Source organism: Copadichromis virginalis, linkage group LG18 (assembly GCF_057382275.1).
Source record: "Copadichromis virginalis isolate Kocher_CV1m ecotype Utaka linkage group LG18, C_Virginalis_male_GT1.1, whole genome shotgun sequence".
Taxonomy (NCBI): domain Eukaryota; kingdom Metazoa; phylum Chordata; class Actinopteri; order Cichliformes; family Cichlidae; genus Copadichromis; species Copadichromis virginalis.
The window spans coordinates 27,213,716-27,237,067 of NC_140635.1; the positions used below are offsets into that span (position 1 = coordinate 27,213,716).

General features: G+C 40.9%; 2 protein-coding genes across 2 annotated transcripts; both read left to right on the plus strand.

Moving 5' to 3' along the window:
* Positions 1-8: 8 nt before the first annotated feature.
* czib (CXXC motif containing zinc binding protein) lies at positions 9-2,079 on the plus strand. The gene is made up of 8 exons (XM_085438581.1): positions 9-77; positions 164-247; positions 445-501; positions 622-703; positions 787-818; positions 899-976; positions 1,452-1,517; positions 1,755-2,079. The coding sequence occupies exons 1-8, from the start codon at positions 72-74 to the stop codon at positions 1,830-1,832; spliced, it is 483 nt and encodes a 160-aa protein (XP_085294707.1). The 5' UTR covers positions 9-71; the 3' UTR covers positions 1,833-2,079.
* Positions 2,080-3,639: 1,560 nt separating this feature from the next.
* On the plus strand, positions 3,640-22,121 carry scp2a (sterol carrier protein 2a). The gene is made up of 16 exons (XM_085438572.1): positions 3,640-3,809; positions 4,823-4,877; positions 5,005-5,076; positions 5,307-5,438; positions 5,753-5,817; positions 8,212-8,338; positions 8,474-8,537; positions 8,624-8,710; positions 8,831-8,981; positions 9,075-9,222; positions 9,576-9,683; positions 12,426-12,579; positions 12,742-12,838; positions 15,011-15,140; positions 18,212-18,291; positions 21,319-22,121. The coding sequence occupies exons 1-16, from the start codon at positions 3,687-3,689 to the stop codon at positions 21,412-21,414; spliced, it is 1,689 nt and encodes a 562-aa protein (XP_085294698.1). The 5' UTR covers positions 3,640-3,686; the 3' UTR covers positions 21,415-22,121.
* Positions 22,122-23,352: the final 1,231 nt, after the last annotated feature.

Here is a 23,352-nt window from a genome sequence, read left to right on the forward strand (position 1 = left end):
AGTGGTTTGGAAGTTAAAATTTACGAGGTGTCCTGAATGCCTCAGGAAGTTGTCAGCGGGGAAGCTTCGAAATGGTGGTACGTACTGCTGCTGCGTGTCTCAGGGGTAATTTCTGCTGTTATTATGTTAGTTTTAACCACCTATTCTGTCCTGTGCACGGCAGAAATTTGGACTGCAGTTTAAAGCCACCCTGGAGAACGTAACCAATGTTAGACCATTGGGGGACGACTTCCGCTGGTTCCTGAAGGTATGAGAAGCTAACATGCTAAACTGTTTTCATCCATAATAAAATATCATGCACTTTTCCTCTCTGCTAATCTTTGATCATTTCCTTAATTTAACCATGTGTAATGCTAACACATACTCACTAAATAATGAAACATGTAAACATTATTTTTTAAAAGATCATTTATGTGTTTCTTGTTTGTTTTGCCTTAAATTTAGCTCAAGTGTGGAAACTGTGGAGAAATTCCAGATAAATGGCAGTATGTAACTCTGGTGGTAAGGAAGAAAGGGCAATTTTTCTATTCAGTTTAACATTATTATTATTATTATTATTATTATTATTATAGAATTGCACGTATATAATATACCACCTGTACTTTGTGTTTGCCTTCACAGGAGAGTGTGCCACTCAAGGGAGGACGAGGAAGCGCCAGCATGGTGCAGAAGTGTAAACTCTGTTCCAGGGAAAATTCCATCGGTAGGCCGTGACATGACGTCCGGCTCATCTTGTCTTAATTTGCAGAGTTAAAAGCTTACGAAATGTCAACTTTTTCCTTACAGATATTCTGGGAGACACAATCACACCTTACAATGTAAGCAAACGTCCACGGTCAGTTCTCAGGTTTTTCAGTTTCTCTTTCTCTAATGTTGTGTCGTGTCTGCTGGGTTGAAGGCCGAGAACAGCGAAACCTTCAAGACGATGGTGCAGTTCGAGTGTCGAGGTCTGGAGCCCGTTGATTTCCAGCCACAAGTGAGAATCTTTGTTGTCCTATTTCCACAACTGTCCATATAAACTGGAGGAGATAAAACCCAGATTGTGTCATCATCCATGAAGCCAGAGCCACTCTCCACCAGAACTGTCATCCAGATGTTAGTTGATGTCGGTTCATTTTTATCCTGTATGAAAAAAGGTTTTTGATGGATCACCTTTTTGCCCGTTTATTACAACAATGTAATAAAAAAAGTTGAGGTTACAATATTTGATGTCATAAACATTTGGAGAGGGTAATCGGCCAAATCTGGGCTTGCTTTGTAGAGCACATGTCCAGCACACCAGTGCTGTTTGCCTGTGACAGTGTGTCAGGGTTCAACCCTGCAAGAACCTCTTTCGCTCTATCTTTTATGTTATGTAATGAAGCTGATGCTATCTATGCAATCTGGTAGTGTGTTCTAGGTAACACTGTGATAATGGCGTGACTTTGACTTGTTGTAATACCCTCCTCCAGGCTGGCTTTGCTGCAGAAGGAGCCGAGTCTGGAACGCCGTTTCCTGAAATCAACCTGCTAGAAAAAGTAAGCACAGGAGAAATTAAATCGCTCACTGCGAGAAAGTAAACTTGACCTTTAGCAGACTTTCAGCTGTTTGTTTAGCACAGCAGGATACAATTCACTGATATGTGATTGATTTCCTGTGGTAGTGCGCTCTTTCATTTATCTTCACTGAACTCGTGAAAATCACTGCACTTTATCTGAAAATAATCCCTACAGTTCTTTCTCTCGCTCATGTTTTTAAAAACAAAAACATTTCAGGACTGGACCGACTACGATGAGAAAATTAGTGAGTCTGTGGGCATATATGAGGTCACACACCAGTTCATCAAGTGCTGATATCACCATGCATTGAGCCTTAGAGGAACACTGCAGGAAAACTTCCTCTGCCCCAATTCCTGGCGACGGGGAATGCCTCGACACGGAGATGTGATCGGCGCTTTGGTTGACGATGAACATTAAGGTGTGCGGATTAAGGCAACAGGTTGTTGTACACGTGTCTTGGATTGATCAACATGCTAAGAGGATGGTGTTTTTTTTTGGTTGTTTTTTTTTTCAGTCCCTCAATAAAAATGAAGGATGAACATTTTGAATTGAGGTTTTTCTTTTCTTTTGCTCCTCAAACAGCAATACAAGACTGACGATGTGTAGTATGAGGTATGTCACATAATATGCTAAAGATGCTAATGGAGAATACACTTTGAAATGTCCTCCACACATTTTGTGTAATTAAGAGATAATTATGTATGACTCACTTCAGAGTTAAATAAAAAGACAAGTAACGTTAAACCTTGGGAATTAAATTAAGATGCAACTCTACTTGAAAAACATCCATCCCATCCATCCATTTTCTTCCGCTTATCCGGGGCCGGGTCGCGGGGGCAGCAGCCCAAGCAGAGAAGCCCAGACCTCCCTCTCCCCAGCCACCTCCTCCAGCTTGTCCGGGGGAACACCAAGGTGTTCCCAGGCCAGCCGAGAGATAGAATCTCTCCAGCGTGTCCTGGGTCTGCCCCGGGGCCTCCTCCCGGGAAAACATACAAATCCTTTTCTTGTGTTAAATTGGACTTTATAAACAATACAGATTGAGACAAGGACCCATTGTGGGTGAATTTATCAAAAGAAAGTATCAGTCACTGAAGAGGTCTTACTGTACCTGCAGAGTGCTGCAAACTTCCAACTAATTTCTCCTGTCAGGATTTATCTCACAGTAGACGCGTGGTTCAGTGTGAACAGTTGCTACTTAATATCTGCACATGCGTATACTTTTGAAATAATAAAAAGCTACCCTTAAAGTGACTTATCTAGATATGTAAAAGTAAAACAAAACCTAACTATAAGGCTGCTTTGTGTCAAAAACTGATGTTTGTGTTTTTTTACGTCTAACGTCTTTGCTTATGTCTGTAAATAGGTTGTAGTCAACAGGATTTCTAAAGGGGTTAAATATAAGATTTAAAAAAAGACCTTTTTGCAAGCATCGTTATGACTTTGCATTGATATAACCCTTTTGACCACTTAAAATAACTGTAGAATTGTGATATATTTGTTTCTGCACATCGCTCTTAAAAAAGACATATTTAATATCAATGACACATTTTATCGTGCATAAATAAAGGATATATAAGCATTAGTTTGTTGAAAAACTCCAGTTTCTACCTTGTGACAGGATGTAGCTCAAAATAACTTGTTATTAAACATGAGAGGGATTTTTGATGGACTATAGGCCAGAAAGTCATTTACAACGGTTTAAATATCGGAAATGACTTTTTGGCATAACGATATAGCAACATAGCATAACAATTTAGTCCGACAACGCCTTACAAAAAGTAATCAGATAACGCAAACGATAAAGGTCAAATGATCACAGGGGACACAGGCTTGTGAGTTCTTAAACTTCCAATATTTAACCATAAAAAAAAACCTCATGGTAGTTGTATATATATGCAGTGCTATCAATCTGGTGGACGTTATGTTTGAGGACGCATATTTATAGAAAAGTCGCTTTTGTTTAGATGTTTAAGAGCTTTATTCTAACTTATTACTAATGGTATTGTATTCCCACAGAGTGACACACCTACTTGTGCATAGACGATCTTTGCTGTACCCGCTGCTGTCAGGCCCCTTCTCTCCGTGTTTATGTTCCTCACCGCGGGCTCTCATTGGTCACATCAGGAGCCACCCCGCTGAAGATCGTTTATGTCCCAGTTACTACGCCGTGTTCACGGATTTTCACGTCACTTGTGTGAGTGGACTCAGAGAAGCACCATGGCACCTGGAAAGAAGAACAGAGTATTTGTCATAGGAGTTGGCATGACTAAGGTAATCTTACTTTATTTTTAGCAGTTTATCACCCTGCTGCTCTGTAAAACAGCGAGAAACGGCGCTGTGTAGCGGAGAGGCTAGCACGATTACCTAAACCAAGATTTCGGTTCTTTCAGTGCGGTCCATCTAAAACCTTAAGCTGGGACTTTTCTGCTCTCATTGGGACAGTTGGATCAAAATCCGAGGTGTTGGGGACTGTCGGGCTTATTTGTGCTCATGCTGTGTCCAAAGGTCTAAAAAAAACCCCTGTGTCATAGCTGTCAGTACACTTTGAAAGGCTAGCTAGCTAAGTTAGCCGAAGTAAAGTCAAATTGCTGTAGTTCATGTTTACAATTTAAAACCTACCCAGCTTTCGTGAGTGTGATGGCAGTAGGTCTGGTTTGTATTCATTACTCGCTGAGACTAAACGTGGAGTCCACAGTTCATGGTCAACAGCATTACAAACTGTGCCAAAGGTCTTCTCTCCGGCTGCTAAAGGTGGACACTTTAATTCCAAAAGCTGCTTCTACCTCCAAACCTGAACGAGCCTCATGCTTTCAGGTCCCTGAAAAGTTAAATATGTCCCTCACAGTGATATTGGTGGAGAAGGGTATATTTGTTTATGCACACAATTATTTGTGTGCACTGTTCTGCTCTCTGAACAGTGCACACAAATAATTTTCTATCATTTTAAACCTCTGTGCATTAATGACATTAATTACAATTATGCCACCGCAGCTTTTTTTATCTGCTCTTTGTCCTTTAAGTCTGTTCACATCATGACACCTGCAGCAGGAGGCATGTATAAATCAAATATATAAATATACTAACAGGATGATGAGTATCATTCACCTGTCAGTGGTTTTAATATTCTTGCTGTCTGGTGCATGTTTAGGTTGCATCAGCAGAGTGACTGTAGACTTCTCCACACTTAATAAAATGTTTACAGAAAACTTTTTTGAAAATAAAATCTTGAATCATTCTTTAGTCGCACTGACCTGAGGTTTTTTTTATGTGTGTGTTTGCTGCAGTTTGACAAGCCTGGAGCACGGGAAGGTGACTATCCTGATATGGCCAAGGAAGCAGGTGCTGATCTTTACAGATTATTGGTCATCCACTCATTCATAGATATCAGATCTTGATATTTATTGTTTTTGTGCTGTTATAAAACATGTAATAAGTTTTATTGCTGTATCTCTACATCCTATTTTAGGTGAAAGGGCTCTAGCAGATGCAGGAATCCCATATTCTGCCATTGAACAAGCTTGCGTAGGATACGTCTATGGTAAAACCTCGAATAAATATTTATATTTTTAACAATATAGTATGTGCATTCACATTGTCTACTTTGCTGTATATGTGAAAATGGGAATTTTTTATTTTTCCTGTTTTTATGCTCCAAATTGTTGTTTTTTTTGTTTTTGTTTTTTTTGTTAAGCCTCTTTCATGTACTTTTCAGCACAGTTAAAGTGAAATGAGTGAAGAGTAGCATCTCATCCTACCTCTCTATTCCAGGTGACTCCACATGTGGACAAAGGGCCATTTACCACAGCCTGGGTCTGACCGGCATCCCCATTATCAACGTCAACAACAACTGCTCCACAGGTTCCACTGCTCTCTTCATGGCACGCCAGCTGGTCCAGGGAGGTGAGTCAGCCAGGAGGTTTTAACAGTGGCAGGTAGTTTGCTCTATAACACCTGAAGGCTGTGGTGAAACTTGATAAACCGTGGCTTCTTTGGATTCTAGTTATTCAAAGTATTGAAATGTTACTGTGGCTCAATGGTGTATAACAAGCGAAAGATCCCCAGTTCAGTCTCCGGTGGAGAGACGAGGCCCTTTAGGGCTGCATCAGGAGAGGATCCAGCGTAAAAATCAAATCAGCCGACTCAAACCTGCATATTCTTTTCAGCGCAGTCTATAATCAGTAGTTTTATTCACTGCCTTTAATGTTTTCTTGCAGGTCTTTCTGATTGTGTGCTTGCTCTTGGGTTTGAGAAGATGGAGAGGGGCTCTCTGTCTGCAAAGGTATGCACATTCATCCAGGAATTGATCACGTTGTATGTTTTAACATTTTTTTTACCCCCTAGTCAGCCCTCACAGCTATTTTGCAATCTTTCATGTTTGACTTGGCTGAAATTTTACCAGATGGATGAGAGGGGGGAGAAAAATCAGCTGAGGTCACATAATACAGAGAAACTTCTTATTGAGAATGAAAGCTGTTAAAAGGAAAGCATTATCTGGGTTTTTGCATGTGTAAAGCTCGGTCACTGTCATTTATTGACTTGGCCTCTGGGGACTTTTTGTCCACAGTTTTGGGGGCTGCCAAGTTTTGTGTTTCAATCCTTAAAGTCCAATGGCTGATAAAAAGCATCGGGCAATAAAAGACTGCAATTCAGCAACTGCGATCCTTCTTTCTGCTCATACCGTTTTCCTTTGTACAATCACAGTGGAGAGTGGAGATTAGCATTTTCTACTGACTTCTAATAACTGTGGACAAGGACGTTACATGGTTTACTTGTAGTTTGGTTAACTCATTACCAGATGTGGGGCTCTGCCCAACTTGGTGATTACAGTGGGGCAAAAAAGTATTTAGTCAGCCACCGATTGTGCAAGTTCCCCCACCTAAAATGATGACAGAGGTCAGTAATTTGCACCAGAGGTACACTTCAACTGTGAGAGACAGAATGTGGGGAAAAAAAAAAAAAAAAAAAAAAATCCATGAATCCACATGGTAGGATTTGTAAAGAATTTATTCGTAAATCAGGGTGGAAAATAAGTATTTGGTCAATAACAAAAATACAACTCAATACTTTGTAACATAACCTTTGTTGGCAATAACAGAGGTCAAACGTTTACTATAGGTCCTTACCAGGTTTGCACACACAGTAGCTGGTATTTTGGCCCATTCCTCCATGCAGATCTTCTCGAGAGCAGTGATGTTTTGGGGCTGTCGCCGAGCAACACGGACTTTCAACTCCCGCCACAGATTTTCTATGGGGTTGAGGTCTGGAGACTGGCTAGGCCACTCCAGGACTTTCAAATGCTTCTTACGGAGCCACTCCTTTGTTGCCCGGGCGGTGTGTTTTGGATCATTGTCATGTTGGAAGACCCAGCCTTGTTTCATCTTCAAAGTTCTCACTGATGGAAGGAGGTTTTGGCTCAAAATCTCACGATACATGGCCCCATTCATTCTGTCCTTAACACGGATCAGTCGTCCTGTCCCCTTGGCAGAAAAACAGCCCCATAGCATGATGTTTCCACCCCCATGCTTCACAGTAGGTATGGTGTTCTTGGGATGCAACTCAGTATTCTTCTTCCTCCAAACACGACGAGTTGAGTTTATACCAAAAAGTTCTACTTTGGTTTCATCTGACCACATGACATTCTCCCAATCCTCTGCTGTATCATCCATGTGCTCTCTGGCAAACTTCAGACGGGCCTGGACATGCACTGGCTTCAGCAGCGGAACACGTCTGGCACTGCGGGATTTGATTCCCTGCCGTTGTAGTGTGTTACTGATGGTGACCTTTGTTACTTTGGTCCCAGCTCTCTGCAGGTCATTCACCAGGTCCCCCCGTGTGGTTCTGGGATCTTTGCTCACCGTTCTCATGATCATTTTGACCCCACGGGATGAGATCTTGCGTGGAGCCCCAGATCGAGGGAGATTATCAGTGGTCTTGTATGTCTTCCATTTTCTGATGATTGCTCCCACAGTTGATTTTTTTCACACCAAGCTGCTTGCCTATTGTAGATTCACTCTTCCCAGTCTGGTGCAGGTCTACAATACTTTTCCTGGTGTCCTTCGAAAGCTCTTTGGTCTTGGCCATGGCGGAGTTTGGAGTCTGACTGTTTGAGGCTGTGGACAGGTGTCTTTTATACAGATGATGAGTTCAAACAGGTGCCATTCATACAGGTAACGAGTGGGGACAGAAAAGCTTCTTACAGAAGACGTTACAGGTCTGTGAGAGCCAGAGATTTTCCTTGTTTGAGGTGACCAAATACTTATTTTCCACCCTAATTTACGAATAAATTCTTTACAAATCCTACCATGTGAATTCATGGATTTTTTTTTCACATTCTGTCTCTCACAGTTGAAGTGTACCTCTGGTGCAAATTACTGACCTCTGTCATCATTTTAAGTGGGGGAACTTGCACAATCGGTGGCTGACTAAATACTGTAACTTTTGGAGTCAATTCAGACCCGGATCTAAAGATTTTGCAAAGGATTGTTTACCATTGCACGATGGGTAAAGATTTACATTTCACTTCCTGTCTTTACAAATCCATATCAGGTCAAACTGGGAGAGACAGACTAAAAATTTCAAGAAAATGTCAAATAATTATATCCTTCTGGAACTAGAGAGCCCATATGTGGAAGGAAAATTTAGTCTGTTATTGCATTTTTTTTCTTTTCTAAAGTACATGGATAGGACAAATCCCATGGACAAGCACATGGAGGTGATGATCAACCGCTATGGGATGGCAGCAGCGCCAGCAGCACCACAGATGTTTGGAAATGCCGGCAGGGAGCACATGGAGAAATATGGTAAACATATCATCCAAACAAAGCAATTCCTACAGACTACAGTAGGAATGTTATTGTAAAATCTTCATTGTTGTCATCATTCTACATTATTGCATTTTCTCTACGGTGTTTGCAGTATTTTTGATTCTCCTTTAGGCACAAAGCCAGAACACTTTGCCAAGATTGCCTGGAAAAACCACAAACATTCCACCAATAACCCGTAAGACACAGCTGACCGCATTCAGCGTTCATATTGGTCTTTTTTTGTTCAAACGAGGGTGTAAATATTTGTGTTTGTACACGCAGGTACTCCCAGTTCCAGGATGAGTACAGTCTGGAGCAGGTGATGAAATCCAGGAAGGTGTTTGACTTTCTTACGCTCCTGCAGTGCTGGTAAGAAACTTACACAAGTGTTGATCGAAGTACAGATTCTTATCATCGGTTACTGATAATCATTTCACTTTCTGACAACTATGCCTCTTTTTTTCTTGTCTTGTCTTCTTTTCCTCTCAGCCCTACATCAGATGGTGCTGGAGCAGCAGTTTTGGCCAGCGAGCCCTTTGTCAGGAAATACCACCTGCAGAACCAGGCGGTGGAGATTGTGGCCCAGGAGATGGTGACCGACCTGACGTCCACATTTGAAGAGAACAGCTGCATTAAAATGGCAAGAAATCTGAAATTGAAAGTTATTGACACGCACACTGGTGACAACAAACAAATAATTGGGTTGATGGTGACAAACACTTTTCCTTTCCAGGTGGGGTATGACATGTCCCAGCTGGCGGCTAAGAAGTGTTTCGAGGCCGCTGGTCTGAAGCCAAATGACGTTGATGTGGTCGAGCTGCACGACTGCTTCTCAGCCAATGAGCTCATCACGTATGAGGCCTTGGGGTTGTGTCCAGAGGGTAAGACTGCATCTCATCAAACCTTGATGTATTCTCCATATCCATTGAGCCTCTATCACAGTTTATGTCAGTGTTTCCCCTGAATTGTCCCTGGTGATATGTTAAGGTATTTTGCGTTGACTGAGCAGCAGGTGGCAGTGTTGTTTAATGACCATACTGGCAGCAAAGGAACTTAAATGATTTTGATACAATTCCCAAAGTTTTTATATCTAAATTTAATGTCGGCTAATTCAGCTTTACTGAACCGCCCAGATGATCTTGTAGTGCAGTATCAGTGAGGTCATGTTACCTCACATGGATGTACACCTACAGATAAATTACTTTTTAAGAAGTTAAATGTACCGTTTCTACAGGTAAAGCTGGAGAACTGATTGACAGAGGGGACAACACATATGGAGGCAAGTTTGTGATCAATCCCAGCGGTGGCCTCATCTCTAAAGGACATCCTCTTGGTGCCACAGGTAAGAAGAGACTCTGACTCTTGATGCAAATCATTTGTAAGTGATGAAATAAAAAAAAAAGCTACTTTGACCATTTAATTGTTGTTATATAACTTGTTTGGTGTCCTGAAAATGTGTTTAACATGTTCCATAAAGCAGGTTTAGAAGACAAAGCAAGTTCAACAGGATACCTTTTCTTTATCCAGCTTCACTTACTTAAAATCATGATCCACGAAGATGGTTATAAACTCAGTAGATCAGTTTAGCTATGAGGACGTTCACATAAAAATGGGCATGTCACAAACATGGGCAGGTAAGCTTGCAGCAAAGTGCCATGTTTTACAAAACAAGGAGCAAACCATTTTATTAGAAATGTGTAAAGATTAACAAGTCAGATGATGTAGCCAAAGTGGATGTGTGAGTGTCTGAATGTAGCTTTTTTTTTTTTTTTTTTTTTTGACTGATCAGTACAACCAGTAAAGTTATGTATATGCATTCTCTGTAACACCATTTAGCAAACCGAAGACAAAAAGATGACTGTGCTAAGTTAGTAGACTTACCCACTTAAATGAATCGTAAAGGCATGGGCAATCGTGTTTTATAGTTCATTAATTTGTGTTTTCTTATTGTGTGTAAGGCAGTTTTAGTCTCAATGCTTCAACTCGGTTAAACTAGGAGTAAATAACAAAACAACAAACCTTTAAATGAGCAAATGCTTAAATGTTCTCTGTTTTATGATTATCTTACTTATAAAACAAAGACCTGCTGTAAGATTACTTGCAGACAAAAGTAAAAATAAACAGTCCTTTAAGAATCTAAGGGGCGTTTTGACATCTGTGGTGTTTAGTCAGTTTAAATCGAACTCGGGTTTGTTTTCCCACTTTTTCGTGTTTTGTTTGTACAGGTTTAACACAGTAATTGCACTCGGGTACAGACCAAAACAACCACACCGAGACCTTTTGGAGGAGGTGGTCTCGGTACGGTTTATGGTGTGAACAAGATCCCACCCCGATCTAAAGCAGCTACGACAAGTTTGAACTAAAAACGTCTCGTAGCCACGTGCGTTTCGTATTCACAAATCAGGCTCAACAAACAAGTGTTTTCTCTGGATGCACTTTGAAAACTTTGACAAGCGATTTCCACCGTGCCCACCAGGTGGCATGTGTCTTGCATTAATGGCCACCTACACTGACACTGGGTAAAAGTGATCATAAGCCTGCATGTGCGAGAGCAGCCGGCTGTGACTTTGGCACGCTTCCCCTGTAATCTCTCTGCGTTTTAAATCGTCGGGGGACAAGACTGAGCAAACAGTGCAGCTGGCTCGCCCAGCGTCTGTAATGGACTCACATGGAAAAATGCACTCGTTAAGGACAGATAACCAGGCCAAACAGTGCGAACGTCATTAATTACTTCACCCGTATTTACCAAATATCTTGGAATTATCATCTTAATTGTTTTGCTTGTATTTTTTTCCATTACTTCGCCCTGCCCATATCATCAGCACTCCCTGTGTCTCCTGGGTCACACTCCCAGCGTGCGAGTGCCCTACTCAGCTAAGCTTTGTCTGATCCATGGTGTTGCTCTAAATCTTGCTTGTAAGTCTCTGACCTCTTCCCCCAGTAACACTGTGAGCAGAGATGTTAACAGCCAATTGCCTGAAGCAACCTACACCTCAGGAGGATGTGATATATTTTATTTATTTATTTAGTTTTTAATGTGTAGACATCTCATCCAGTGACCTTGAGATGTCACTGTTTCATAGGTCGAAGTATTTGGTGAATGACTACACCCTTTTATCCTTTATTAAATCAAATGGCTTTTGATGAAAATTTGGTACTATGAAAGAGCTTTTGGGAGGGAATTTACTGCAGATGAGTTCATATTTGAGGGGGCGTGACGACAAACAGTCTTGAACGTGAAGGTTTTTTACATTGGATGAAAATTATGGATCTGACAAGATGCCCTCAGGCTCTTCACTGATAAAGTGCCAATTTGAACCATGTGGCAATTTTTCCAAATGGCACTCAAGCAAAGTCACACTCTCACAGAAGTCCACATGAAAAAGAATTAGGCGAGTGCCGCAGAATGTGAGAGATGCACCATGGTCTTTTAGCCTCAAGTTCCTTAGCTCATTGGGATAATGGAGAAATGCGAAAGCTCGTTAAGCAGATGGGATGAAATGCTTAGCTGTAGCATTGGTTGGTGCTGGAGCTGCCACTGGTGAGATTAGGGAGCAAGTTCACAGATTAGGAGTCATTTTGTCACCCCTCTCAGTAAGAATTGTAAAATAAATATTGACTGCAGCTTTTCCCTTCCTGTTACTGCAACCTGTAGATATTTTGAAAATCCAGCGAAACAGCTTCTTTGTCCTGAACCCGTTAAGTTTTGTATGGTACGTTGTTACGGTTACTTTTGGGATTCATTTTCTGTGGGTGTGCGGGTTTCTTAATAACTTCCCAGCTATGATACTTTACATTAATGATGATTTTACTGTGTGTAAATACTTTTGAATACTTAAGTGTATCCTTATGTTCATTATTAAGTTGCACAAAGGCATAAAAAAATTTGCAAGCCCACAAAAATGAAAATTCATTTTAGAATAATTAAAACAGATCATCTTAAAAAGAAATCATAATAATAACCTTCACTTTCATGTCACATGGGTAAATAATAATTTTTCTTAAATTAAAAGTCCGTGTGATCTAGGAGGTAAACTTGGTTAACCACGTTTACTAAGTTTACCATGTGCTCGCCTTTTCACAGGTCTGGCCCAGTGTGCAGAGCTATGCTGGCAGCTCCGAGGGATGGCCGGGCAAAGGCAGGTCTCTGGGGCAAAAGTGGCCTTGCAGCACAACATTGGCTTGGGAGGAGCAGTGGTTGTCGCACTTTACAAGATGGGTTTTCCAGAGGAGGCGAGGTGAGCAGGAAGTTGCCAATGATTTGTTATTAGTTCACTTGGATACCTCTCATACAGCAAGGAGCATTTTCACTTCTTATCTTAAAGAATAACTTGCCGAGGCAGGTTCTAAAGGAAATCTTTAACTCATACATCAGTTTAGTTTTTTTCTTCTTCCTTCAGGTCCCGCGTGGGTGCAGTTCTCACCAGCTCAGGCAGCGGTCTGGAAGGGTTTAAAGCTTATCCTGTCTTTAAAGAGATTGAAAAACATCTACAGCAGGTAGGTAGTGTCACAGCAGGCGGTTACCTATTAGTGACAGCATGTCACTGTGATATTTTCGATTAGCCACTCTGTGTCTGCTCTTATAGACTTGATGAGTGCGCATCCAGTTAAATCCATTCATGTATTAGATTTTCTTCTTTCTTCTTTGTCGTTATTGATAGTTGCGTGACATGTAAACATGACCACAAACCTCTAATAGAAACGTGTTTCATACGTTGGTCTCTTTTTTCTTTTCTTATAAATTAAATCGCAGTTTGTCGATATGAAACTCACACGCACGACCTCATAGTTGCAAAAAGGTTTATTTATACAGTGTTGCGGCAATGTAAACTGAATTTGTAGAGCAAATTTAAAGCAGTATGACACATGTGATACATGCTGTGCTTTGGATATGCTGCGATTAATGCGTTTAAAAAGATACAAAATCTTAAACACTGACGGTGTGTTTGTGTGAAGCGTGTGTGATGATGTTGGTTTGAAAGAATTTGTACTCGGTGTTCAAGGCTTTTAATCGTGCAATGACATAACAGAAGAAATTAGGCGGTATCAGTAATTGTGTGCATTAGCAAAGCTATTACCTGCTTGAGTTACAATGCAGAGAAAGGTGCCTGAACGCCTACCCAACTGTGATTTTCTATATATGTGCATCGCAGTAAGGACTTTTTCCACTGCACAAGAAACTATTTTTGCTTGTTTCATGTTGATGTGTTTACTAAAAACATGCTCATGGAGTTGGCTGACACTTTGGGTCTTGGTTCAGAGGAGAGCCACTCCACAGTAATGATGTATGGCAGCAGTATCTTCTTAAATGTGGAGGATATTCACTGCAAAAAAAAATAATCAAGGAACACTTTGAAAACACACCAGATCTCAACGGGGAAGGAAATCATGCTGGATATCTATACTGATATGGACTGGGTAATAAAGGGATGCCACATGGAACTGAAAATGATCAACCTACAGAGGGTTGAATTCAAAGACGCCCTGACAATCAAAGGTGGGAAGAAAATGCAGCATGCTAGTCTATTTTAACTGAAATTTCATTACAGCATCTCAAAAAAAAAAAAAGCACAGGACAATTTTGTCTCTGGCAGTGTTCATCCTGTTCCTCCAAGCACAAAGGAGCAGATACTGGTCCAGCTCTCCTAGAGTAACTGCCTGTCCCCTTGAATCACTTCCATGATCTTGAGACTGTGCTGGGAGACTCAGCAAACCTTCTGCCAATGTCAGTGGTTTACCTCATTGTTGCCCCTCTGGTGCAACAGTTGTTAATTCATTAATACCAAAGTAACTAAAACTGTGCTACTTAACTGACCTCATCAATATCCCCCAAGTTTAACTGATGTGATTAAAAAGTGCTCCGTTCAGTTTCTCTGAGCGTTGTATATTCTTAAAGGTGAGCATTCTGCTCAGTCCTGCCTGTGACCCCTCGCTCCCTCAGATGTTACATTTTTAAAAAAGAAGTGCTCATGAGTGGAATATGAGAACCAGTTACTTTCGGGGAACTTTGGTTTCACCCACGTCTACAAGCATTGGGTTCAAGGAACAGACTTCTGAATGATGTTCTCACTTCTTCCCAGAATACTTTAGGTTGTTTTTGAGAAAGCTGACGGTTCAGTGTTAACTAAGCTAACACGCATGCCATAATGCAACATGGATTTCAAGAGCATCAGATCTGTGCTGGAGAGATCATTTTTATTGTGGTGAAATCCATGTAGTATAGAAAGTTAATGAGCTGGAACAAAACTTCTCAGCTAGCTGCTCCATAAATTTCTGTTGTATTAGCTGCCAGGACTCGTATGGTTAAGAAGGCAGACATTCTCTGTAAACTGTAGGGTATTCTTTGTCACACTTTTACACGTTAAATCATCTGAATCTGTCAGGATTCAGATGATTTACAGGCGACAGAAACTGCTTAATAATTATAGCTGCACAGCCATTTCAATCAGATGTGGTGGTGTATTATTCTGGTCACCATCAGGACCATGGAGTTTGAGAGGTTTTCTCAGGCGAAACCACGAAACATGATCTAAACTATTCATGTCAAGCTGTGTGTATAACAAATAGATGGCTGTAGAATTTAATTTGCACTGTGTGGGCTGTTGCTGCCTGTCTACACTTACTGTATGCAATCATTCATTAAAAGGAACTCAAACCCTGTTGTTGCAGGAGGGAGCGCAACTTGTTAAGAAGATTGGCGGAGTGTTTGCATTTAAAGTGAAGGACGGCCCAGGTGGGAAAGAGGCGACCTGGATTGTTGACGTGAAAAATGGTAACGGTTCTGTCACAAACGACCCAGGTATGTGAGGCTGTTGTTAAAGTCCTGTAACACTCTTGATATTTTGCTTGCAGCTGATTAATTATCATTATTTTGTAAGTCTTTACACCCTTAGGATAAGGTCTGCTAGGATATTCATAATTATTCCCGTCTTCAGTACTTTACATTTGGGAGGTATGGCTCTGTTCTTGGACCTCCCTGTCCTTCTTGTGTACATGTAAAGTTTAAGAACAGCAGCAGCAGCATGGAGAGGGGCTTGGGTGTAGTTGGGGTGCAAAGCGGCTTGCAGATAAAAATCACCCGAACTGCTGCGATTGTGGCTGAGCTTGATTTTGTTTCACACCTCTGTCAGGAAAGCCCTCATTGTCTGAAGACTTCAGAGAGCGTTTCAAAAGGCTTTATTATTCCCTGAGGAGCCTGCAAACACCTCGGAGCGTCAGCTTTTTAACTCTTGTATTGTGGGAGTGAAAGTGTTCTGCTCTTTTTCTCCGAAGCTCAAAAAGAAATGTGTTCAGTCCCCTACAATAAATAGAGGTTTCAAAAAAAAACTAATAATCTTCAGTAGATATCGTTGTGGAAGATTGCAGAGTGCTGGAGGTAAAATGGAAAGGCTGTGATTTAGTGGTATTTTTTGTTTTAAAGTTTAGGCTGAATTCGCTTCTGCAGTTGTGAAGAACTAACGCAAATTAAGTAGCTGAAGCGGTGAAAATGTTTCAGCTACTTCATTATCCGCCTTAAAATTTAGATTTAAATGCAGATGCTACAGGGGACTTCAAAACATGAACCAAATGGAAACAAACAAGCTTAATTCCAATAATGACCTGATGTGTGTAAAAGAGGTACTGCTAGAAGAGCTGCATTCTGACTTTTTTATTTTACAAGCTGATTTCTGCACAGACACACACACGTAGCATCCGTACTCATAGACACATCCTGGTAAATGGGCATCTCATCATTTGATGGTCTCCCCTGTAATGCGTGCTACTTCCAAGCCCTTATTTCTGAATCACCACTCTGTCCATACGACTGAATGTTTCAAAAATAGAAAGAAATGTTCAGGGAAATCTAAGATGTACAAGCTGTTCCACTCAAAGGTTTTCAATATGCGTTTTTTTCCCCCTCCGTTATGGTCCAACATTACTGCACGAATTTAAAAGTTAGGTTAGGAGCAAAATTTGAAAACCGCTGCAATCATAACAACAGTTAAAGAAGTTCTCTTGCACGTAAAAAGCTGAACCGATGAGTGGGAACAACAGGCTTGTTAAACCCAGTACACTTGAATGTTTTCTTGCTGGTTTGCAGGACCAGTATTTGAACTTCTGCAAGCACACTGCTGTGCTGTTTTTAGTGAAAGTTGAACTAGATTTTAGGATACTGCAGCTCTCAGATAGCTCTAATAACATCTTTAATGAAGCTGACACAGGAGATTTTGAGGCAGTGTGTTCAGTCTTACTTTGAAGACTGAACAGGGTTTAATTTGCATTATCATCTCCCCTTATTGGACTGATTTAAACATGGTGCCCATCTAAATTTCAGTTTTTATATTTCGTCTGTCCACCATCTTTATTTGCTCAAGCATGATGGAAACAGAATGTATTGTGTGTTAACAGTACAAAGTAGTATATTAAGTTATGCAATATAGAAAGAGTGAGTCATAATGCTTTCTGAGCTGTGATACAAATTGCACTGAATGGATGCCTCGGTCAGCCAAGTCATTAAAGCTTCCTGCCTAATATTGTGTCTCTGGAGGTGTCCTGTGGTAACAGACTCAAAGAATCTGCTTTGAGTCAAAAGCTTCTGTGAGCTGTGAAGTGAAGCCTCTGTGGATTGGGTTTGTTTGTCCAGCTCATCTTACAGGCGCTCTATTGCAGGAAAGTCAAACTCATTTTACATGGCGGACCACATACAGCCCACTTTGACCTTGAGTGAGCCGGACCAGTGGAACTGCCCTTGTCAGTGTAAAGAAGTTTACCTGCATATTTTATTCCCCGAGATACACTAGTAATAGAAAAGGAAGTGCAGCCTCAGCAGTACACCTCAGTTTTCCTGCATAAGAAAGAGGTTTGGCTCTACTAAATGAAAGAAATCTGCTGCCACGACTCTTTGGGCTTAAATAGAAAGAAACAAATGTGTAAAACTGCAAAGGAAGTTCTGGTGGCTCACTGCCCAGACTGTCCTGTCATTAGAAAACAAAGTTTTTGTTAAATCACTAGAAAGTGAAAAATAAAAAGCAGAAATAGAAATTGTTAATAGTTTTCTGTTACTGTGGTGCAGTATGAATAACCATGGATGGAAAAGCTGGAAAACTTATGAAAATACTGTTAAAGTTAAAAATTCATGCTTTCATATCTGTCCTAGCTGTCCAGTCTTTGCCCGCACAATTTTGGCCCTCAGAGCCTCATGTTTGGCACCTGTGCTCTATTGAGTTAAGACGCCTTGAAACACAACTTCACCTCAAGCCATCGCTAAACAGTATTGTGTGTGGAGCCAGTGTGGAAGGGTGCATTATCCTGCTGAAAGATGCCACTGCCATCAGGGAATAGAAGTGGGAATAAAGGGGTAAATGTGGTCAGAGGAATATGCATTAAAGGCATTAGCAAAGATTTCCCAGGAGAACATTGCTCAGAGCATTATGCTGCCATCTCTTTCTTAGTAAATGGAAATATGACTCATCGGACCTCTTCCATGCTCGATGGTTGAGCTCTGACTCTCACATGGCCAGTGTAGTCACTTCTGGCCTTGGATTTATGGCTGTGCAGCCAACTGCGGCTGTGACTTTCTGCTTATATTCTTGTTGTTCAAAGGCAGTAAGGGAGCAGTCACATCTTATTCTTTACATCAGCCCTCGACTGGCGACGCAGTAATGAGATAATTATTCACTCCTCCTGCCTGTTTTATTGTTGTGGCTGATCAGTGCAGTGTTATGGAAATGCCTGTACTATATTGCGGAGACAAACATTCCTCCGTGCTGCTTCCTTCAGTGTAGAGTATGTCGTTAGTTGTTTTTGTGTGTGCAGATTTTTAGTTTTGGCTCACCTGAAATGCTGTTGGCCAGATAAATAATAAATGCATCTTTTAATGTCTTGTTTTAGGTAAAAAGGCAGACTGCACATTATCCTTGAATGACGAGGATCTGCTGGATCTGATGACAGGAAAGCTGAACCCACAAACGGTGTGTGTGTGCATAATAATGACTATAAATAAAGTTTATTTGTCTAAGTAAGGGAAAGGATATCTTATATTTTTACATTGACTGTAAAAGTGAATTCATGCTGTGGGGCTCCTAACATTTTTACAGTAAAGCATTTATTTATTTATATTACATTAGGGTTAGTTCATTTATTGTGAACTGGAATTAAACAGTATTTATTTATTTATTCATTTATACAGCACTTTACAAAGACAGGAATTGTCTTGGATATGAAATAATCTACGCTGTAAAAATATGAAAGAATTTAATGGGCACAAAAATGTTGTATAACAAAACTGCATAATTAAATTATTCAAACCAACTTTCTAAGAGAAGTACAAGAATCAAAAGACAAAATGTAGACCCCACAAAAGCATGAAAAGTTTCTGAAATGCATAAGTAAACAAACTTTTAAGAGTCCACAGAATTGGTAAACCTGGTGGGAGCAGGCGACCCTCCCTCTGATGATCTCTTCTAGATTTTTAGATTGCTTGACCTGCATGAGCGAGAAGAGCAGTGAAATTGCTCAGCTGCATATGAGGGAGCCTCATTGTAATGCAGTACTCTGTAGATAGGACTGAGGACTTCATACAGGATCCTAAATGCTGCAAGGCGACAGGGAAGGGACATTAGTAATGGAGTGACATGAGGCATGTATGGCTGGCCAACAGGAAGGACAATCAGCAGCATTTTGAACTGCCTGCAGGCAATCCAGGCAGATTTGCTGAGTGATGAAAACTGAGAATTAGAAAAGTTGAAAGAGGAGGTCTAGCCTCCCCAGCTCCTCTTCAGAAACTGTAGATCTCAGTTTCCTAAGTGCTGTGAAGATGCTTTTACATCTGCAGTTTGGTTCACGTGGTCTGAGGCCGGTACTATTAAGGAGGATTTCGTCTTATCCAGGTAACTTCATGGGTTTCCTGAAGGTGGTTCACTTCTTACTGAGGCACATCACCATGGTAACAGCTGTGGAGCACATTAGACTCCAGATTAGAGATTAACAGGCAATGTTCCCTCTAACTTTTCATGTGTCTGAGCGAACACACAAACTCCCTGAGCGATCCCTTGGACCACTGTGAGCAACAGCAGACGTGTGCACTGTGGTCACGCCAGCATGGAATCCACCCAAGTTACATGGTTTATTAAAATAATCAAATTACAGCATTTACATTTATGTTCGACTACTTTTAATTAACTGCTTTAGCCCACTTACAATGAAAATGTAAAAACGTTTCTTCCCGCAGCAAATATAAACAATGACAGTATTCAGGAAGAAAACCAAACATTGCAGATATTTTTATCATAACTCCGGTTTTACGTGGCCGATCAACACAATTTAAAAACTGGTATAAAGTCCACACTTTTTCCGTCAATTGTTCCGTCTGTCCTGCTCACATCTCCAATGGTTGTACACGTTGTCATTAACGTGGCTTCACTCCACATCAGCCACGCCGCTTTGCTAGCTACAACACCGGTGTCGGCACATAAGGACGCTGTCATAGCCTGTCGACGACGTTGATTAGCTGCGTATGTGAATCGCATTATTGGCTGGACTATGAGATAAGGTGGCATCCTTCTAATCCCATACGGAGCAGCCAGTCACTCACTGACTAACACTGCAAAACAGAATTGTTAAAGTATTGATTTTAATTTCAATTCAAGTTAGATTTTTTTTTTTTTTTTTTTTTTTGTGCGCAACGCAGATTTTCTGTGCACAGAGACCGTGCCAGCAGTGTGCAGCTTAGAGGGAACATTGTTAACAGGTATAAAATCACCACCTGGATTTCATAACTTCTATCCTGGAAGATGATATTGGCTCAAGAGTTGGGAGTTCGCCTTGTAATCGGAAGGTTGCCGGTTCGAGCCCCGGCTTGGACAGTCTCGGTCGTTGTGTCCTTGGGCAAGACACTTCACCCGTTACCTACTGGTGGTGGTCAGAGGGCCCGGTGGCGCCAGTGTCCGGCAGCCTCGCCTCTGTCAGTGCGCCCCAGGGTGGCTGTGGCTACAATGATTTGGTTTGGCTTGCCATCACCAGTGTGTGAATGTGTAAAGTGATTTGGGGTCCTTACAAATATACAAATATAGGCCATATTACATTATAAACTCAGATATGTTGTTTTGGAGGTTTTTTTCCTTCTTCCTCCTCCCCCCCCCCGATAATCGCCAGTAGGTTGCCGTCCTATTTTTACTGTAGTGTGACAGCAGAGTTTGACAGCTTTTACGTCAGCCCCCAATGGAAGCGAACCAAAACAGGAACATGCACCCTGCGCGTTTGTTTAGTTGACCCAAACAGATTTGGCAGGAAGGCGCTTTGAATTCCCTCAGTTGGTGTCTACCCGACAGACTACCATCATCCACCAGCAGACAAAATCTGCTCCGTTCTGCTGCAGGTTTTTGGGGCAGCTAACCCATCTGTTGTGTCATAGAGAGAATTTGTTTTCTGTAAGAGTTGTCTGCGCCTGTAGTAGGTCAAATCCCACTGTCTGATTGCTGTTTGTTTACAGTATTGAATTTTTTTTTTTTCCTTTTTTTTTTTTTTCCAGGGGAATTCCTAAAATGGTTTTAAAGTCTCACTACCAGGCTTGCATAGAGTGCTGGCCCCACATTTAATATTGATAGAGTGAATGTCAGTTGCAAAGTGTAATGCTTTTGTTCCAGTGCAGCCATATCCACCCATCAATTAGACATTAGTGCCTTTGTATATATTGAACTACTCCCTACAGCGCACAGGCCAATGAGCATTGAGACACACGTAAAAACAGGCATGGGGTCCACAAAGATCATGATAATGCTGAATATTAATAATAGTAGTAACTCTTCTATATAGCCAGAAACCTTAGATTTAAGGTTTTAAATGCATTGGTATTTTTTTTTTTTTTTTAGTGATGATGATAATGATTTCAATTTGAAATTTTGTTAGACTGAAACAAAATGTCATTAAAAACCTACCACTACTTTTTAAGTGATATTAGAAAATTAAAATTTCCTCATGCTTAACTGCTTTACCATCAGGCGTTCTTCAAGGGAAAGCTCAAGGTCGCTGGGAACATGGGCATGGCTATGAAGCTGCAGAACCTGCAGATTGCACCAGGGAAGGCCAAGCTGTGAGAGCCTTGGCTGTCTTCTTCATGTTAAACGCAAATTTGTAGGAAAAACTGTTTAATTGAACTAACTGACCGATGATTTGTCAAATACCTTGACATGCTTGGTGTTGAAAGTCTATTAAGTTTCATTTCCAGCTGCAGCTTTGATATCAGAGCACACTGCATGGTTCAGTGATTATGTCGGTTCTTTAAGCCTAACGTGATGTGTGAACTACTCACAGCCAGTTCAAATTATGGAAATACTCACACGCTGCTCCTTTAATTTCTTTACTAATGTATTCACAATCTCAATGTGCTCTAGTCTGTCTGTAAGAATTGCATTTGGGGGTTTTTGAGGAATAATTTTGCACAAAATGTACATCTGTAAATGAAATCCAGGTTGTTTTTTTAAATGAAAAGAATAAAATCTCTAACAATTTTTGGAGTTGTTGTATAATTGTCCATATTTCTATTTCATGATGTATGAAACGTGTAGAAGAATCTAAGATGAATGAATCATGCAACAAAAATAACATTTTGTTATATAAGAAAGGAATGATTAGAACTGGTGTTGATACTTTCTACTCTGTCACTGAATGTTTAGTAAAGGGGGTGTAAGACAAATCTGCTTGAAATACCTTCTCTGTGTGTGCAGTTGTATCTAAGGTTTAAAAGGTAAACTGGTATATGCACTAGAAAAATATAAGGAAATAAAGGATTCTTAAGCTTAAATCATACTGAGCATATCCACTCATTCTGCGTCATCCACACACTCATGCGTTTACCATCTTTCCACAAAAACCGAACAAAGGGAATCTGCTTCTATATTTCTGACCTCGTTGTCTCAGCCTTTGTCCTACTTCCCCCTTTTAGCCCCCCCCCCCCTCCACATTTGTCCATTTATTTCCAAGTTGATCCCGACCTTTCCTCATTGGCCTCCCTCACCTCCACCCACCACAGCGTCCCTTCTGCCAGATCCAGGCTGTTCGTAATTGCTCATATCCAGCCTCCAGCCAACTTACTTTAGCCCCCCGCCCCACCCAACACTGCCTCTCTGCCAGGTGGCTGACTCGCCAAATCGTTCAGCTGCTGCACAAGCTGCGTAGCCCCTCCTGTCCTGTCTCACTGACCGATAGCAGTGGGTTAATGGGTCTTTAGGTGGAGAGTGAAAGCAGGATGATGTTAGCTGAAGAAGTTAAGGCTTTTTTCCTTCAGTAAGGAAATAATTGATCCATTTTACTTGTTTTCCGTGGTATCCTAAGCCTTCTGGTCTCCAGTTCATTACTTCTTTTTATACAGGTTATAATTCTTGATCAGTTAATGCACTATTTTTTTCTTAAAATTAAAGCTTAAAAAAAAAAAAGTTAAATGCATTATTATGGAAGATTGTATCCAGATTTGATTACTACTTAAGTATTTATGGAGCCACGTGTGATAAAGCTCTGTTAAATATACTTATGCATCCTGATCACTGCCCTTTCAGTCCATCTCTCCTGATCGTTCGTTTGGCATTTGCACACAATTCGTGTAATTTGCTCTGCAAGGTTGCCTTGGTGATGCTGCTTTAGCACCGAGCGTTGCTCCAAGGCTGCTCCTGTTGCTCGTGCTCAGAGCATTTTCTTCAAATCAGCAGAGTAGCAAGTGAAATTACATTGTGTAGAGGACTTCACAATCCACATGAACCTGCTCACCGGGCCTGTAACCTTCAGGTTTTTTCCCCCGATGTAGAATCTCTACAGACAATCATTGCGTTTGATCATTAGTTGTGAAGGCGAGTAGATAGGATTCAAGGTGATTACTCCCTCTCTGAAATGTGTTGGAAGGTAAACGTAAAATAATTATATCAGAACTGCAGTATTATATCGTATTTGAATAAATAAATGTGATTCTGTATGAAACAGTCGCTACACAATGTAAGTAGCTACACCCAGGGGTTAAAATGGGATTTGACACATAGAATTTG

What these genes read in the sequence shown, in the direction of transcription:
- scp2a (XM_085438572.1), top strand. Translation starts at nt 3,687, where the DNA reads ATGTCCCAGTTACTACGCCGTGTTCACGGATTTTCACGTCACTTGTGT. An exon ending in AGAACAGCTGCATTAAAATG is followed by an intron (nt 8,982 to 9,074) that starts GCAAGAAATCTG and finishes TTTCCTTTCCAG; the next exon opens with GTGGGGTATGACATGTCCCA. An exon ending in CTTGGGGTTGTGTCCAGAGG is followed by an intron (nt 9,223 to 9,575) that starts GTAAGACTGCAT and finishes CCGTTTCTACAG; the next exon opens with GTAAAGCTGGAGAACTGATT.
- czib (XM_085438581.1), top strand. An exon ending in GGCAGTATGTAACTCTGGTG is followed by an intron (nt 502 to 621) that starts GTAAGGAAGAAA and finishes TTGCCTTCACAG; the next exon opens with GAGAGTGTGCCACTCAAGGG. An exon ending in TTCCAGGGAAAATTCCATCG is followed by an intron (nt 704 to 786) that starts GTAGGCCGTGAC and finishes TTTTCCTTACAG; the next exon opens with ATATTCTGGGAGACACAATC.